The following is a 19,899-nucleotide window of genomic DNA, read 5'->3' as shown; positions in this document are numbered from 1 at the left end:
ACTGTTCATTTCTTGGTCACTTGTTTTACACTGTAAATAAACTTGCACTGCTTGCATCGAAGTCAGCCACCTGGGTCCGTCAATTTTTGTGACTCGCTCACTTCCGTGTTTGAGCCATCCAAACAGGACCAAAACTGAGCAAAAATGAGCAAAATTACTTTATTTACTAATCCAGGAAACCACACTGGTTTCTGCTAATTGGACAACAAAACATTAACACTGCAGTCAGTTGGAATGACTAAATTACAACAAGAATAATTCGAGGCAAAGATATAAGAAATTGAAAAGCTAATGCAAGCTTGCCAATGAGGCTGACGTATACACATTAGCCAGCTACAGTACTTATGCATCTAGCAGGAAGAAAGCCGCATCTGTGTCAAATTTTAGTCCTTTGGATGCTTTTAGTGCTCTCCACCTCTGACATGCCAAACCAATGGCAACCCTGGTTTTGCCTCATTCTTGGACATGCTCTTTCTATGCTACACAACACAGCCTCTTAGGTCTAACAGGTCTGCTCTCATCCTGGGTTGTACCTGCACAGGGAACCTGCACAGCTTGTCTTTGAAATAAGCCATATTGGTTTGAAGGCAGTGTCAGCAAGGCTGTAAAAACAGGCCTCAAAGAGCACCGAGATACAGAGAAGGCAGAGGAGAAAGAGGAAGTTCCAGGGGAGGTTGGAGAAGACAAAGGAATTGAAGCGTAAGCTTAGAGGCGATCGAGCCTTCGCAGTTGCTGGTCCTAAACTCTGGAATGATTTACCACTGTCCATTAGACAAGCCTCTACCCTGTCTGTTTTTAAGTCTCTTTTAAAAACTCATTTATTTTCCCTGGCATTTTGATATTTTTGTGTTGATTTTAGTCATTTGATTGATTATATTTTATATTGTTGTTTGTGGTTTATAATTTATATTGTTTTATTGCAATGTACAGCACTTTGGTCCACTCTGGTTGTTTTTAGTGCTTTATAAATAAAGTTGGTATGGTATGGTATGTGTTTGTTGAAATAATCATTAGTACACGTGTAAGAATAAAATGTGAAATAATTGTAGTAAAAGAATTGAGAGAAGTGATTTTACATCTAAAAGAGTGAAAAATGCAGTCACAGGAAAGAGAAAGTACAGCAGACACACATCCCTGCTGAAATGAGGTACTGCAAAAGTTCGTGTGTGCATGCCACACAGTGAAGAGACACACAGCATACTGGGGAAGCAACAAAAATGATGGTTTCAAGGCTAAAAGTAAAGATTTGACTGATAATTGTTTGATCAATGTCTAATCAATGATAATCCATGTATAGTCAAGTAAAGTATTCAAAATATAAAGATTTATGTTTTGATTTTAAGGCATTGATAGTTTTGTGTGAAATCAGTGTGTAATTCTGATTGTTCTGTTAAAATCAATGATGGAATTTTGATACTTCAGTCAGATGTGAGTTTCTTCAGAAAGCTAAAACTTATCCTTATCAGTTCATTAAGTATAAACAGTGGAGTGTACCAGACATCTTTATGTCCACTGTTTTCAATCATTTGCTTTTTCCTGTGACTCCCTTCATGTGAAGCAGTGCTAAGCACTACTCCCAAGAGTACATTTCAGTGTTAGTGAACACACATTGCAGCTGATTAAAACATGGTTGAAGGTTACATTCTTGTTCAGTTCAGTTATATGAAACAGTGCCCATACTTCAAACTCAGTGAAAGTTACATTCCATATAAGTGCATAAAGATACCAGTGTTTTCTACAATACACCCTCTTATGTGTGCACAGTGAACAGTGTTGGTGCTTGAATTGCAATGTCTCACACAGTTAATATCTCACATTGGACACAGGCGTTCGGCCTGTCAGAGGAAGGAAATGCATGCCGACGAGGGATGATGAAACTGTGGCAGAGCCTCACAGCTCAGCAGGGAAACTGAATTCCTGCTTCAAAGATGATTAATGAAGAAATGAAAAATTTTAACAAAAAGCCACAATCCACCCGGCCTGGTGGGGAAAGGATGGCTTGAAAAAAAGTCTTTATGAAGATATGGACCAAAAGGAGACTGTTTATAGACATTTTCATGTCTTTTATGCTTTCCTGAGTCACACAAGATTCGACCAAGAAAAACATTGTTTATCTGAATTTGTCCTATTTCTCTCTTTGAGAGTTTTGAGGATTGAACCGGATGAGCTTTGATATTTTTGTTTATAAATTCTTTTCATTGTGAAGGCTTGAATCATGGCAAAAAGGAAAAAGAGGAACAAACAATTGTCCAATCCGCCACCGCCCTATCCAGAGCCAGCTGAGAGCCAGATTGCGTGAGAAAAAACTTTGTTGTTCAGATCAAGAGGTTAGTTCAACCGTAATAATTTTAATCAGCATGATCATTCTAGATTTATGTTAGAAATAGTAGTTTTTGATTTATTTACATTGTAAGCCAATCAAGACAATTATTGATGATTTTAAGGTTTATATTTTATTGCTTGTTGCTTTGCTGTAGCTCTGTTAAGCTTCTATATAAAGTTCCTCAAAAGGTTTAATACTCTCTGTGATTATTGAGTCAGGTTGATGTTATTGACATTTCTATGATTTTAGTGGGTTTACACTTTTAAATGGTAATTGTTAAAATTGCACATATTGCACAATTCCCAGTGAGTGCGATTGACCAAGTCTTAGTGAGTGTCTGAGGTTGCATAACAGTTCACAGGGTTGAGAAGGCCAAGATTGAACTACTAAAATGATTTTAGACAGATACATCAGAAAAGGGTTTATCTAAAATAACCAGTTGTTTACTTGTTACATAATGCACACTATTCTTTAAATATCCTATCCTTAATAACATCTTATGTCAACTAAATACTGTGCAAAACAAATATGGTCTTAAGTGTCCAGTGACACAACTTTCATTGGTTATTTCAGACTAAATTTAACACTTCCTCAAAGAGCCAGAGTATCCTGGCTTATAAAAATTTCTCAGTACTGTAACATCTGAGGTTCTGAAAGAGGGAGGTCTGCAGGGAACTCTGTTTGCAGGTTCATGGCAGTCAATTACTAACCTCAAGCAGTGTTTGGAGCTTTAATATGTTTCAAATATGCCACCTTAGTGTGAGAGGTTAAGCTCTATTCCTATGTCCAGGGGTTAGCATATCGTGGCCTTCATACAGCAGTTAGTACAGCAGGGAGAAAGCACTTATAGACAATTTTCTACTTGATTGATCTGAAATTGTGCTAAATGTTAGTTAATGCAGCTTTAAGGAAATAAGAAAACAGAAACATGTTTTTCAAGTGCGTAAATGTGCTAGGTTTTAAATGTGCTGTGGTGTCTTGTTCCTCATAATTGGAGTTGCTGGACTGGAAAGCCTTTCAAGTCAAGTCAAAAGAATGGGAAGGGTTTAAAGAAATGCATTACATTTAGGTGCTAAGGGTTTAAAGAAAAGCATTACATTTAAGTGTTAAGGGGGTCTTGGAAGAGATCTCTGCTGTGTCAAGAAAGAAATAAAGAAAGAAAGACAAAAAGAAAGAAAGAAAGAAAAGATTTTATTTTAACTAATGAGGCCAAACAAATGGGGAGGATCACAAGTGTACCAAAGGACTGGAGTGATAGCACTGCCACCCTTAGGCAGAAGCTCTGTCTCATGAATTATTTTGTGAACTCTATAGGAGAGCACCACAATGTAAAAATAGTACTTCATGAAAACCAAGTCAATCTGTAAATGTGTTGAATTGGGGAAGTAGCTCACTGGCAAACACAGACAAGGGGGATAAGAAAGGTTTTATGCTGAAAGTATGTTTTTGTTGCTTTGATTAATGCAGATCTGCACTGGCAAATTGAGGTAGCACTGTCAAGAAAGAGAAACACACACACACACACACAAACGACAGTCCGTCAAAAACAACCTATGTCTGCAGGAGATCTCCAGCATAAAAAATATCACAAATGCAAGCAGATGCATATATACCGTGAATTTTAAATCTGAGAAATGAAACCCGCCCACGCACACTTATCATCAGCTTGTCTGCTTTTAGATGCTAGTGGGGAAAAATCTTGACTGACTCTGACTGTTGCAACAGACTGAAATAAATATCCACACCACACTGAGCACAAGTTCATAAAATGGATAACAGGGAGAGGCAAGGAGGGGATGCATATTTTCTAAATTCAGGCATAAAACCAAGAGTGTGACATTAAATATCTCATAATTAGTTGCTATTTAATTTTCTAATGATATCCTTTGTATTTGTTTTGATGATGTTTCACAGTAAGCTGACTTCTTTGCTCTGGTGCTAAAAATAATGTGACAGTTTTAGCGATGAGGGCAGTTGATCGACTAGGGAGCTAAACTGCTGCGATTACATTATATTAACTGGTAATTACAGATTTCTTTTGCTTGTTTGTCTGTTTACAATTGTTAAAATCCATTTCCCTATCCAGAGTTCACATTTTAAAAGCACAAACTCACCACAACAGAAGTCAGTGTGGCCTGAACTGAGGATCATTTCTCATTACATTAACACCACATGCAATCAAAGGGCACATTTTTCAAATATCATGAATCCTGTTCTCATGTGGACTCCACCACATACTTAGACATTTGCACACTATTTTTAAAACTTTAATTTGCATTCTAAACTCAACACATCATAAAATTACTGTAATTACTGCAGGATGTCCGAATATATCAGGCTGCTAAAAGATTCTTTTCTAGGTGTTTTGAAAAGAAGACATACAGTGTGATGTCAATGAAATCAAATGCAGAAGGCAGGTTTGACTAGAACTGATGTATTTCTATATCTGTAGCTATACTTTATATTTATTATACGATATTTTGTTACCTAATAAGTAAATTACTAAAAGATACTTCAAAGACTCGAGATCCATATTGTATTCCATAAAACATGTATAGGAATATGTTTTAAAATTGTCACAAACAGTGATAATGATCAGGATGTGATTCAGTCATGGGACTGTGGGTTTGTGACACAATAATAAGTCATGTGCAGCCAAAAGCATACATAAATAGTGGACCTGAAATGACTTTTCATAAATGTAACTGCATAAAAATATGTACTGATATATTCATTAAATGGTAGTTTTTAAACAAGGACTATCTGTGAGGCTATAACCGTTGTGTGGGTATCTGTGCTTGAGTGTGTACTCGGATATAATGAATTATACTTTTCTCAGTTGGCTTCGTCTTCAACCTGATTACACATCAAATGCATATGCTATGCAAATGTATATGTTTTTGGTTTGGTTTGGTTGGCCTGGTTTGCAAAAGCAGTCAAAAGCAAAACATTTTTCTCCTTATTGAAGAAGTTTCATTTTCTCTCCTGAACTTGTTGTTAATGACCTACTGCACACCTTTGTCTCACCACTTCGCTGTGACCTGGTTGAGTGAGTGTTTTCATTAATAAATTTAGAATACTACTTTAAAACTTGGGTAAAAGCAATAAGAATCCAAGCTCATCAGATCTGGAATCAGGCTAATCAAGACCTTCTGGTGTTGTGCATGGGAGATATCTTCTCCATACAGTGTGACACACTTTTTTATTGCCATGGTTAGCAAAAATACTCCCAGAATGTCCCCAGGGCAGAGGTAACACATGGCCATTGCTTTAATTGCAGCAAAAATAGACCAGGTACTCCATTTCAAGCATGGGATCAACCATGGGCCATCATCAGCATAATCCCACCTATTAAACACGTCTTCATCACTGAGAAGATAGGTCTGGATGGCTTTTGCTCCAAGTTCTTTTGAAAGCAAAAGGGCTTTTGTGAGATGTGTGTGGATGTGAGCGTGCATTTTTGTAGGCAATGCATTTTGTGTGCATTGCATGAAGAGGCTGCTCTTGGCAGTCACATAGTCCTGATGCACAAGAGACTGCCACATGCTGGACTTCACATTTCCATTAAGAAATTTCATATCTGTATCTATGTGTTATGGCCCTTTTCAGATAGAGCAATTTTAGTTGCACCACATTCAAGTAAATGGATGCCAGGTATGTAACTAGTGTGCACTTTTGGTTTTGCAAACATCCAGCAGAGATGACCATACTTTAGCCAACATCATGCATTGATAAAATCAAAACTACTGTCATGGAGTGAGGTGGCCTGGACATGCGGCACCCATCAAAGTCCCCACCTATGATGCATTAGGCTATATTGCTGGGCTCCTCTCCCCTGCAGACAGTGATGGATCTGATTCATTTAAATGGTGGCCCCTAGTGTTCACTCCCATTCAGCTGGGTGACAGTGGCAAACTGGCATTGGCTTCCCACATACTGTATCTGCCTGATCAACACAGCAACAAAGAGGGAGAAGAGTGGGGTAGGGCTGATCTAGTTCTGAAGCTGAGAGCCAGCTTTTGCTATTCTTTATTTACAGTCTCTGCTCTGAGTATATTAAAATTCCTTCTAGTGAATTTATGGCACCTTTTTCAAGCCACTAAGCTTCCTGAAAACACTGCAGCTTAAGCAATGTATGATTGCCTGTAATGGGACTTTAATGGATGGAGTCTCCTTCCCCTTTTATTTCACATGCTCTCAGTCTTCCTCTGCAAAATCATCAGTATGCTATCTCATAAAAAGTGATGTTGAAATAAATGTCAAGTCAAATACAAACTTGTCAAAATTTCCCTCGAAATTGTCTCCTGACACGGTTCAATAAAGTCCTACCTTCAAAATTGTAATAAACTTTAATGTAAAACCATGATCTGTCATCAGTGATGGTGTAATACTTTTTTGCTGTCTCTCAAGATGTGTTTTTCTGTGACTCCAACTGTCAGCACAGTGTCAATCTATCTACCTGTCTGCCTGCTGGGGACTAAAGAGGCCAGGAGAGCAAGTGGACTGTAGTGATAGAACTCACTGAACCTTGGGGCTGAGCTTTCCCAGGAGGGACATGTCGTCTCGCTTAGTGTGGAGGAAGGCAAGGAGGGGAAAGGGGGAGGCAGAGGAAGAAGGGGAGGAAGGATAAAGGTGCGAGGAAGAGAGAGCATCTAAAAATAGCCTTGCATTAAAAAAATGCAAGGGGCTGTGCTCGTGGGCTATGTTGCTTCAGATAACAGTGAGACAACAAAAACAATCCAGAAACTTTAGTCAGTGTAACAGATCTATGCATTTGATAGATTATATGATACCCCAAACACTCCCCAGTGGTTTATAACATTATTAGGGAAGGCTTTTACTGCTCTGAAAAGTTATCACAACTGACATTATTTTATCTTTTAGAAGAACTGTGAAAAATGGTTTGTGGCCATGAAATTAATATAAAATCAAAATGGAAGGCTTAAATCAATCATGATAGAAATTAACAGAAAACTGACTATTGTGAACAATTATTCAGTTAATGTGTTTCTCAAACATGTTTTCCAGTAAAACTGACTTTTTCTGTTTTAGAACAGTTGTTACTCTCTCTGTTACCGCATTGGATCAACAAGTAGAGAATACTGATATACAGTCTCACTGATTGTGCAATCTCAATGTAAAAATGAAAAAAAAAACACTGCTTGTACTGTTTAGTCCTTGGTTGTTAATACAGTAATACAGCAATTAATGACCGTTTGAGTGATACCTATGAAAATTTAACCCGCCTCTGGCTGTGTTTAACAAATGTTCAACCTATTAAGCTAAGACACACCACTATGTTCTGGAAAAGGAGGTGAAATACAACATCAAATCAAGAACAAAAACTACATCTACTGCTTCTTAGGTGTATGCCGCCTCCAATATGCCAAATCACGCGAATGGGAACGACATGAGGATACAGTGGCCTTCGCCTTTGACCTCTGACCACTAAAATGTAATCAGGTCATTTTTGAATCCGACTGGACATCTGTGCCAAATTTGAAGAAATTCCCTCAAGGCATTTCTATGATATTATTTTCACAAAAACATGATGGACAGATGGATGGACAACAAAAAAAAATGCATCTGGCCATGGCTATTACCGGCATGGAAGCATAACAAGCTCAGGGGTCTTCACAAGGACACGTGGCAAAGGAGAGTAAGACAAAATGCTTGGAGGATGAAAATTAGCAGGAAGCATAAAGGCCAGAGAATGGGGATGGGGCATTCCAGACCGACACACAGCCATGGGACACAAGCTCTCCACTTAGAGCCACAGGAACACTAATTAAACCTGATCTACAACCTCTGGCTTCAGGGTGTGTGAATGTCTGTGTCTGCTTCACGGTGCCTGAAATGCTGTCACACTGTGCTTAGGATTTCACATTCAAGTAATTCATCTTTGTATTTAACTTGTTTTTTTTTCTAAGTAGGCTGGAATTGGTTCTATATCACAAGTGCCATTTCATGAAGTTAAATTCCCCCTCACTTTGGACATTCTTCACTGTTGCCTCATGACAAATATTCTCCTACCGGCAATACATATTCCTTTATCTGCCTAGGCTACAGTATGATTCTGTCAATCATAACTCAGTGAAGTGCTTTTTAGATAACAGATCAAGGTCCACTGTGGGCATAGAAAATCACACAGAGGATGAGATGTGAGACAGTATGACCCATCTCACACAGGAAATGGGACTGTTTGAAGATTTGCACGATGGTGTGGCTGCTTCATAAAGGTCCTCCTCTAGCTGTCTCTAGCTCCAGAAACATATGGAGGACAGATTAAGACTAGTGGCAAGTTAAAAGAAAACCACCCTCATTCATCATTCAGTGCAGCTGAAATGTAACTATCCATCTTCTTCATTCAACATGTCTTCTACTTATTCACAGACAGGATTCAAATTATAACATGTACATGTGTTTGTTGAGTGTATGCAAACAATATGTACAATACACTCTATGCATGTACACATGGAAAAAGTGCAACGCCATGTTTCCATGGTTAATATAATAACAAAATTAGTCCCTTTCAAGTGAGTGTGTCTCCTCCCAGACTGTTAAAGTACCTCAGTGTTTTTGGCCACCTGCCGTGCCACAATGAGCTGGATCATTCCTCGCTTGTTGCCTTCTACAGACATGGATTTGCGCAGTGCTTCCATGGCATCCTGGTTGGTCATCCCGAGCAATGACTCTCCATTGACTGCAATAAGTTGGTCATTAACACATAGACGTCCATCCTGCAGACAAATGCCATCAATGAACAGTCAGATCTGGCTCATAAAATACTTATGATTAGTCTTAGCATAAGTTTTAAACAGTGAAGGGCCAAAAAGAAAAAAAAAACATGGTTGTCAGGACATTAATATACATCATGTGACATTTGAAAATCATGACACTAACATTTATGCCTATTTACAGAACAGCAGCTCTACAGCATAGCAGTCCACCTCATCTTTGCACTTACCTATAGGTCTGTGAGTTGCAACAAAAGCAATGAATGAAATCAATGAAATCCATCAAGGTAACTGTCAAAGGCTAAGTGGGTGGGAGTAGTTACTTGCCTTGCTAGCAGCACCTCCATTGATAATAGATTTTACAAAGATGCCCAAGTCGGAGTGGTTCTCTTTGGACCGATTACCCTTGACGCTGACCCCCAGGCCTGCTGAGCCTGAGTCATTCAGGGGGATCTCAAAGGTCATGAACTCTCTTGTGCCATCAGGGGTTAACACCATTTCATCTTCCTCTGGCTGTTGTGGGTAATGAAGAAAGAGAGAAATGTCTCTTTGAGAACTAGTTTGTTTATATCAGTTGGCCTTCAAAATGAAAAAAAGTAAAAATGAATATTTCTCATGGCTGTGGCTTAAAAAACAATAAAGAAGAAGCACAAAAATTGTATATAGCTCTTCACTCTTTAGACCGAACCTACCAATGAAAACTGGCAAAATATTGTTGAACAGTTACAGTACACTTTAAGCATGTGTGAATGCCTATGAGAGGTATTTAACTTTAGCTTTGGTGAAAAGATGGAAAAACAAAAAAGAATAACAAAAAGAAAGTTAACAGAATAGTGGAACAAAATTGGACTGGATGGTGATTGACAAGAAAATGGAAAGCAGGAGGGAGGCAAGATAAAGAGGGGTAAGATGAAGGGAGCAAGAAGCAAATGGATGGCAAGCATGTTATATATCTCAGAGCTGTCACTGTCAATTGGCCATACTGTCGAAGACTGCTACAGTAATTCCTTTCCACTGTCATGAGCTCTGTGGGGATAGGGGAGACCTTTAAAAAACAGCAGGTAGCAATTTGACACTAACAATAGCGGCTTCCTTTGAACAACACCCCTTTGAAGAATAATTTGTGACACATTAAGAACACAGACCTCTTTCCCCATGCGATCCATGGACCTTTTGTTGAAAATTACCTTAGTACCCTCTAGATGCAGGGCCTGTACGGAAGCTCTTCATGCATGGGACGCAAAAAATGGCTCATTTTAGCTGCCAGAGAGGTGTGAGAGAGCACCGCTGAGTGTCTAACACCCAGCGTGATCAATTCATCTGGAAAACAGTCCATCAAACAACCACTCCAGTCTCTTTTCAGACAATTTACTGTCTAACAAAGAGCATATGTTTAAAAAAGCCATAAGGAATAGCATTTGAATTTTACTTCTTGCTTGCAGCTAAACAGAAGGAGAAAAGAGATGTAAAAGAAAGCTAATGATGTAGAGAAAATGTGAGAGACATCAAATAACTGGCGGTTTCTTTCTTATGTTAACTACAAGGAAATCTTTAAAAGATCTAAAATGCCTTAAAATGATTTCCATTCAGCAGTTTGTTCAGTGCTTACCAGAGATTCTTGACTTGTTCTTTCCCAACAATTTAATAGTCAGATAAACTGTTTTTTTTTTATCTGTACATTTCAGAAAGTAAAGTTTCCATACACCTATACAGGCTTCTGCTACTGGCCATCCTGAGAGCCACTGGAGTACTTAGGTGTAAGAGCATGTGTTTTTCTCAATGGCATATCAGCAGCAGGTGATGAGGGAATGAAAGTGCTCCCCTTTCCTTATTTCCACACACACATTTAGATTTAAAAGATAAGTTGCTTGCAAATCTTATCATGAGCCCACCCAACAGGAAGCTTGAGAGCAGTGCTGTGACTGACCAGATAGTACTGTACATGCATAAGTATTGCCATGGCAGCCAAACGTACATGAACAATACTGGCGGTAAGAGCACTCAAACCCAGAAACCCACCACAAGACCTCTATAAATAGACTCACATCACTGCACACATATGCACACACATAAAGCCAGATGCCAGCCAGGTGTGTGCCCTTCACTGCTCAGATAACAAGTAAAGCAGAGGACAGAAGGGAAAGATAGAACATAAGGTGTTATATTTCAAAGGCTGCGTTGTTATTAGGGTGCAGTAGTGCGTTCAGTTGGAGGCTCTTTTTAACACCCTCTGACTGAGCCCCTATTCTCCAGATGGCCCTCCTATATTGCCTCCTTTTCTTTTTCTTTGCTTTCTTTGTCTTGCTTACAAAGTGGCAGTACATCTGTCTCTGCAGCTTGTCAACTGGACAGTTTTCCCTGACTGTATCATTAGTAAATTCAGATCACTGAAACCCATTTAATTGTTTGCATTTCAGCACCCATCCTTGTATTACATTAGTCATTGGCTGTTTTCAGGAAATGACCCATTGCTTTCCCTCAGACAGCTGAATAAAGTATATAGGGGACAGAAAAAAACTGAAATAACTTGCTATCCAGTTCAAGGGTCAAGATAATGCATCAACAATAGCTTTTACAACTTGTAAAGACATCAAGTCAGATTTTATGTAAGCTTTCTATAACAGCTGGAGCAACATTAACTGAACTCACTGCGACCAGTTGGTGCCCAGTGCAGGTCTCTAACAATGCACCATATACATACAACTTCTAAAAGAACACTGTGTGGTTTGTTTATGTGTCATTGACAGGGTCACTCTATATTTTTATTTTTATCAGAATAATATAAATAAATCCTGCTTATGAGTTATGTCAATGGAAAGGCTTTTAGCCCAGCAGATGTAGACAATAATATTGTACACTGGATGTGAAATAATTACTTTGGGTGGGCTATGTCAAAGTCTGTTGGTGTGCAGGCATATGTGTGCAAGCCAAAATAATGACAGAATAACCATCCGTTCAAAGATTTGTTCTGGGAATAGCAGAACAAGGCAGAGAATGAGAAAACAGTGTAATGTTTTCATCAGACAAGAACAAGCGCCAAAAGCTAAGAATGAGTCTATCAGGCTGCTTGACAGGCCTTGTTGCCCTGTTTCAGCTCAGGCAACAATGGATTCAACTACCTCTGTACAGGAAGAAGAAGAAGAAAGTCAGCTGACTGTTCCAAGCTCAGTCCAATAACCATACAGGTCATAGAGAACAAAAGTACTGTCAATAAACGAAATGATGTGCAAAGACTGAAAAAGGCTGTATCATTTTCAAAAGAGAAGAGTTTACACAAAATGTGTTTATTTTATCAACTTAAACTGAATTGATAACTCCAACATCTCATATGATTTGGTTGTTAACACACCATTCAAAGTCCACCTACTAGAATCATTAAGTACTGTACTTATCACGTCAGATACCTTTATTGTCATGATTCTAAAAATAAACACAAAGTGAACTGCCTCTACACACAAAATGACTTGGTAATGTTAAGGCACAAAAAAAATTATAAGATTAGGTTTAGGAACAAAAAGTACTTAGATTTAGTTACAAAAACTACTTTACCATGGTTAGGTTTAGGCACATATACAGCTTGTTTAGGTTCAGGGACAAAACTACTTTTATACTATTATAAATTTATAAATTTAATTCAGTGGGAAAATATAACCAAACATTTAACTGCTAGGTAGGTAGAGAAGCAATGTAACTAAGTAGCCTACATTTACTCAAGTAGTCTTTATACTTTAATTTCTGTTTACATTTTCTGCGACTTCATACTTCATATTTTGACTTCACTACATTTTTAGAGGCAAATGTTGTACTTTATATAAATTTATTTGATAGCATTAGTTATTTTTCAGAAGATCAATAAAGCAAAATACAGCATAATCACCGTCACAGAAGTGTAAGTGACCTTCGCCAAGGGTACCGACACAACCCCAGACCATGACAGACCCTGGCTTTTGTATTTGTTGCTGGGAACGGTCTCGATGGTTCTTTTTGTCTTTGGACCAGAGCACATGGCATCCATTCTTTCCAAAAAAAGACCCAAAACACTGATTCGTCTGCACAGTACACGTTTCCACTGTGTGATGGTCCATCCCCGATGACTCCGAGCCCAGAGCAGTCAACTGCGCTTCTGGAAACTGTTGATATAGGGCTTCCTTTTGGCACAGCACAGTTAGAAGCGGGATTTATGGATGTAACTACATATTGTAGTACCTGACACAGGTGTGCCAAAGTCATCCTGAGCCCATGTGGTTATATTACTTATAAAAGAGTGACAATTCTTGATGCAGTGCCGTATGAGGGATCAGAGAGCACAGCCGTCCAGCTTAGGTTTGTTCCCTTTATGCACTGAAATCCCTCCAGATTCCTGGAATTTTTAAATTATGTTCTGTCGTAGAGGGTAACATATCCAAATCTCTTCCTATCTTTCTTTGAGAAACATTTGTTTTTAAACATTTCAATAATTTTCTCACATATATGTTGGTAAACTGGTGGTCCTTGGCCCATCTTTGCCCCTAAAGGGCTTGACCTTTCCTGGATGCCACTTTTGTACCAAACCATGATGCAGTCAAGTGTGGATATCACCTGTTTCAAACGGGATCATCATTTCAGTGTTTAACCTCATTACTGGCCCTGAAATGCAGCCATCCCAATTTTTTTGGAATGTGTTGGAGAAATCAGAATTGAAGTGAGTGTTTATTTTGAACAAAGAATAAAATTAATGAGGTATCACACAAATGATGTACTGCTATACTGTTTTTAGTGTAATACAGGACACAGATGATTTACACATCACTATTTTCAGTTTTAATTTTGATTTTACATACTGTCCCAACTGATTTTGGGTTGTATTTCTTTTATTGTTATGGTGTAAGCACATAGGAAGCAGTTCTAGGAGAGACTACTGAATGTAGGGAATCAATGGTAGTAGTGTAATTTTGTCAATAGGTTTGCTGCAGTGCATCCTTGAGCCATAACACAAAAACTAAATTGCAAGAAGCAATTAAATACATGAACTGTATAAACAGTTTAAAAGAATGTGTATAAGGTCAGTAGCAGATTCATACAACAAACAGAGCCATGAACATTTTAAAGAGGCAGTATTGCCCTTTTGTGTCTTCTGCCTTTGCTGCTCCATAGTGAAAAATCTAGCAACCTCTACAAGTGTCATAATGACTGGACGTTTTGTGCCGAATCATACTCACTGCCATTTGAGCAGTGACACAAGCAGGTGAACAGAACAGGGCAGAGAGAGTAAATCAGTGCTCATAGCAAAAGATTCCCAACTTCTTAACAGTCCTTTCCCCTATGTTTCTACGTTATTAATCCTTTAATGTGCTAACAATGAAGGGTGTGCTGGATATGTGCAAGTGTGTGTCAGAGAAACAGAACAGAAAAAGCCAGAATGAGATACAAGAAAGAAGAGAGAGAAATAAAGAGGGCAAATAAATCACAATTACTTATATTCACACATAACTCTGAGCTGGCTGCACATCACTGCCTAAAACAATTAACACTGCTGGAAACTTTTTTTCCACACTTGGCCCAGTTTAGTGACATGAAGGTCATTGCACATGAATTCAAAAGGACTAAAAGAATTCAGTCATGGATGTAATTGCAAAAGTGGTGCACGCGTGATGATTATTGTAAAACAAATTTATTTTGGCTGTGTTTCTCTTTGCAACATTGTCTGACAAAGGGGCTGAATATTAAATACCTCAAAGGCTAAAATACAAATCCAGGCTTTTTGAGGTTCAGCGGGGGATTCAGAGAGAGCTGTTGCACAATACTGAAGGGTATGAAGCACACAGTGGCCAGTGGCAGGTTTTGTGTGGCAGTGTTGTAAACTAACACTACATGTTTTTCACATGACAATCCCGCAACTTTAGCCCTTTTCAGATATGTAGTGGAACCCTGAAATTATCTAGACATTACCTGGAGGAGCTCTATGTGAAAACACAAATGTGTCAGTTGACCCGGACATTAAATGCACTTTTACCCTGCCAGCCCCCTAGTACAAAATTCACATAATGTCTCAGTGAGCTGGAGTGAGCCCATGTGAGAAGACAGCAGCTTGTAGTATTTACACAGATAGTGGGTGTGCTGATGATGTTCTATCATGTCAGTGGCAAAAACCAGAAGAGTATGAACATTCAGTGGTGAAGAAGAAGGCCAGCCGAGTGAAGCTGTGGGCTAAGAACACACAAGTGAGTCGAGTAGGCAGGAGAGTGGTCGAGGTTGCTGGAGTCTCAGAAGGAGGTAAGGAACCCAGGTGAGTGGTGGTTGCAGAACAGGAGGTGGATTGGCGACCAAGTGAACAGATAAGCTGAAGGAGTGGGACACAGTTGAGCCCAACCACAGATCGGGAGAGGACGTCCTCGGCAGGTAAGTAGTAATCAAGGGGAACAGGTAGCTGTGTGAGAGGTACAGGAGCTAACCGTGTAGTGGCGTGGAGCACGGGTGAGTATAGTTTCAGATCAGGAGTGGACTTACTCAGCGTCGAGCAGCAGGTCAGCTGAGTGCAGAGGTTACAGATGAGGTGCCAGCTGTCATCAGAACGAGAGAACTTCAAGAGCGAAATATTACTTGGACTGTCTGGACGTGGCGAGAGCAACAAAGCAAACTTGTAAGGTACTGAGAACAAGGTAACTTTGGGAGCAACGTTAATGGACCTGTGAGTGACTGAGGGAAAGGAGGTGGTATATATGGCTGAAGACCGGGGAATGATTATCAAGAGATGAAAATAATGAACATTGATTGAAACTGTGGTAAAGCTGGGACAGGAGATGTGGAGTGGAGCAAGAAAGAAAACCAAAATAAAAGCACAAGAACAGGAAGAAAAGCTAAATCATAACAAGCCCAGCATTATTTGGTTCATGAGTAGAACAAAGGCTGTCAACATCTTAGCCCACATCTACTATACATCACTGCAAATTCATTATGGCTACGCACTTTGAATTGTCTTTGTGTAAGAAAATGTGCAATATAAATAAACTTGCCCTACCTATCAATGAAGACACTGAGTGAATCAACCAAAAAAGAGACTCATAAACAGGTGTGACTTCACACTAAATATTTTGGTAGGAAATTTAGGAAACCATATCTAATCAAAGACAAAACAAAAAACAAAAGTAGACTTTCTAAGTGTACTTTGCAACTGTAAATGTTTGCAAAGGTTTTCAACGGAACCAAAGTATAAACACATTGTGAAGTAAACGCCTCTTATTTCAAGCTAATGGTGGATAAAAAGTGCTTTGCTATGTCCAACTGCACATTCACACTCCACCATCATTATATGTTCTGGAAGCAGATGCTGAATCCCCTTTGGAAAAGTAAGTGTGTTTCCATAAGTGGCCTTTAACTGTCTTGTTTATTGGCAAAGCACAATGCTGCTGTGCGCCATCCCATTCTCTGCTCTGACAGCAACCATAATTATGGGAACAGCTGCTGAAAAGTGCTAAACGAAAACAGGTGGCGTTGACAAGACAAGTTTAGAAATTGTTAACCAAGCAGGCATTGTCTTCAACCACGGACGGCAGCATTACCTTTAATTACGAGAGAGCATGTTTGTGAACTGTGCACTTTGATCAGAAAACCTTTCTATATGAGCCAAACTGATAATGCAGCATTCTTGAAGTAAATAACATGTCAGTAAGAAACAAGAGAAAAGACAGTAAAACGAAGCAAAAACAATGAGAATTGTGCAATATGGGTTTTTCTGCTAAACATCTCAGAGTAAGTTTGACGTTTATGAAGCTTTCATTGAATAATTTGGATTACATGTCCCTACAAGAGAGAAGTAAATGGGAAGGAGATTTTTGGTACCATGGTAACACCCTCGATCCCTATCATCGATCACCATGCCCTCTAATTTTAGAAACATTTTAGGCATGAAGTGGAAGAGAAAGTGGTGTCTAAGATCCATCCACTGCTGCCAAACTGTTCTGAATTGCTCTGTAAAGTCAAAGATGCTTTCAGTGATTGCAGGTTGTCAAAACGGCAAGTCTACTCTACCAAAGGCCTTTAAAGCAATTCCTGTAATCTGACTTCACCTGAATTCCAACTATATTTTCAGAACAAATTCACCAAGTAGAGGTCAGCTAATTCTAGACATTTGTAATAGTAGGCTGATTTGCATATTACACTCAATTATATTTTATCAGCTGGTTTGTTTTGAAGTTAAATCATAGACTGGGTATTCATTATCGAAGAAGTGTGAATAGTGGGAAAAATGTTACAGGTAACATATGTAGCTCAGTTGCCTGCTTTTATTAGAAAAAAAAGGAAAGCAAGAAAGCTTCTGTGTTTAACACTTTATTAGCAAAGGTTGCAGTGCATTACATCATGTTCACAGTGTGGTGAAAGAGAATTATTCTAAGAGACAGCTAATTATATTAACACCAAAGATGTCATTTTTTGGCATGGCTGAAGATAATGCTTTATCACCACTTCAGTGCAATACCCCAAAAGGTTTATCGGTGCTGTTCATGCACTGAAAAAGCTAATGAATCTGCTTTGTGTTTGCAAGTGGAAGGAGTAAGAGAAGCCATAAGCAGTTTGATCTCATTTATTACTCTTTTTTTGCTTAGATTTTTCATACAATATTAAAGGTGAGAATTTACTTTCTGAACCCAGATCAACTTTACTAAAAACAAGTTATGAACATGACTTGGTGGATAGAGCTGATTTAGAAAATACAAATGTATTATGATGTTGTCTGTACCCTTCAACAGTAGGTATTAGGTATTCCATGAAGATGCCTCCATTGTCAGATATTCTTGACAGTACTGCTTAGATCTGTTTTCCAAATTCTGCTTTGTGATGCTTTCATTAAACTGCCAATAGCAAAGCCAAATTCAATGTTGAGATATAAATGAAAGAATAAGCCAGAGTGAACTTGACACTAACTCCACAGAAACATGTAGAATTTAGTTGCCTTTAAGGGCAGGAGATGATGCTTTGTTTGCCGTGTATCAATTCCTTTTTAAATCTAATGTCTCTGTAAAGGGATCTCAGTATCAAGAAAATACGGTAAATAACAGCTTCATTACATCTGTTTTTGTCTTCCAGCTTAAATACAGGAAAATCACAAATGGTAACTTCATTGTACTGCAACTACCACAACAAAAATCAATTGCGTAACACTGTTAGCTCAATAATTAAGACAAAAACAAAAAACAAAAAAAACAAAAAGAAAAAAAAACAGAGATACCATCTGTTATGAATAATTGTGCAAAGCATCACAACACTGATGATCAATGCAGGCAACCAAGTTCTTTTATTTGTACTGTATATAACCATTGAAGGGACTTATTTCACAGAAACAGTGTTGAAATGGCATCGTTCTGAATGCTTTAATTACAGTCCAGTGGTAAAAACATGGCAGCAGGGATTTTAAACCAGGCCACCGGGGTTGGCACTTATGAAACAAGCCATTACTCTGCTACAATTGTCAGCAATAGTGTCACACATTTGTCTAACATGTCCCCTGCATCCACAGAAGCCATAAATTTGGTTGTCACATCAATCAGAGGCAGGAATTAATTGTGCAATTAAGATTCTCATTCCTTGGCAGATATAACTACTAATGGATCAATGACAAGTGTGATATGATCATAAAGAGGGGATTTTAATGTACTGTTTAATTGCTCTTATGTGGTCTGCAATTGTTATAACAGAGGCTTCACAAGCCCATTTCTTTTTTATAGTCCATATTCCTATTGGAAGCAAAATATACTTCATTCTGTTCCTGGGATGATGTAAGGGTTGTTATGGCACTTGGGCATATGTGACTAATCAAGCCCTTATTGTGTGTCAGGTTTTTACAATGACTGGTTTACTGTTTGTAATGTTTCTTTACAATATGTTTAAGGTATGACTGACTGTACATGTAGGACCAGGAACAGCACCTGTCAAACTCCCAAAACTAAATCTCCCCAGGACAACAAATCAATCAGGACTGTTGATGAACAAGACCCAGTCCACATCTCTCATTCTATAATAATTCTCATCAGACCTAACTTTTATAATGCTTGACCCTGTGGCCATTTGGACGGCACAAAGTGCAACAGTCAGCAACACTGCAACATCTACACTAGAAAGGCTTTGGGATCCACAGTGAGAAAAGAAAGACACAATCTGTAAGTGCTGGATGAATGGTGTCTGAACTCACTGTCATTCAATCAGAACACCACAGCTCTACAAAGAGACTGGGATCCGCATATAATCATTGAAAAACCACAGTAACATAAAATTCTTACCAAGTTATTAGAACAACAAACTCATTTATGAATGTGCAACATGGAGTGAAGTGTGCATCAAGGACTTGCACAGACACAAATGTATTCACTTAGACTGAGACAATACCATATGTTTGATTTTATGAAACTATTGGAAATCATTTAAATAGATACTGTTCTACACTTCTTGGTCTCTTTTTAATCTATGGAACATTAGAACACAATATGGGGCCAGTATAATGAAATAATGCAATTTCACAAATTAGCTTAAAAGATTGTGAAATGAAGAGAAGCAAATAATTCAATTCCTGAACATGTGATAATTTGGCCAGTGGGGAAGACAGTTTTACAGCACCTACAGTTTGTGATTCCACAGATGTGGCAAGTCGTTAAGTTACTTCATGTTCATTCTTCCATCTTTCACATTATCCATCCATCCATCCATTTTCCTCCACTTATCCGGAACCGGGTCGCGGGGGCAGCAGTCTAAGCAAAGATGCCCAGACTTCCCTCTCTCCAGACACTTCCTCCAGCTCCTCCAGGGGAATGCCGAGGTGTTCCCAGGCCAGCCAAGAGACATAGTCCCTCCAGCGTGTCCTGGGTCTTC

At 38.7% G+C, this 19,899-nt stretch overlaps 1 protein-coding gene across 1 annotated transcript in view; it reads right to left on the bottom strand.

Annotated features, from left to right (window-relative positions):
- The window catches only part of LOC109965141 (partitioning defective 3 homolog), a 428,297-nt gene that overhangs the window by 215,954 nt on the left and 192,444 nt on the right, over window positions 1-19,899 (bottom strand). Inside the window, exons 14-15 of the mRNA XM_020608934.1 lie at window positions 9,388-9,573; window positions 8,893-9,063 (exon numbers count right to left, since the gene is read on the bottom strand). Of these exons, the coding sequence (XP_020464590.1) occupies window positions 8,893-9,063; window positions 9,388-9,573 (357 nt within the window). The remainder of the gene's footprint in view (window positions 1-8,892; window positions 9,064-9,387; window positions 9,574-19,899) is intronic.

Source organism: Monopterus albus, unplaced genomic scaffold, assembly GCF_001952655.1.
Source record: "Monopterus albus unplaced genomic scaffold, M_albus_1.0 scaffold96.1, whole genome shotgun sequence".
NCBI lineage: Eukaryota > Metazoa > Chordata > Actinopteri > Synbranchiformes > Synbranchidae > Monopterus > Monopterus albus.
The sequence above is the reverse complement of the archived record's forward strand: the minus strand, read 5'-3'. Positions and strand labels throughout refer to the sequence as shown.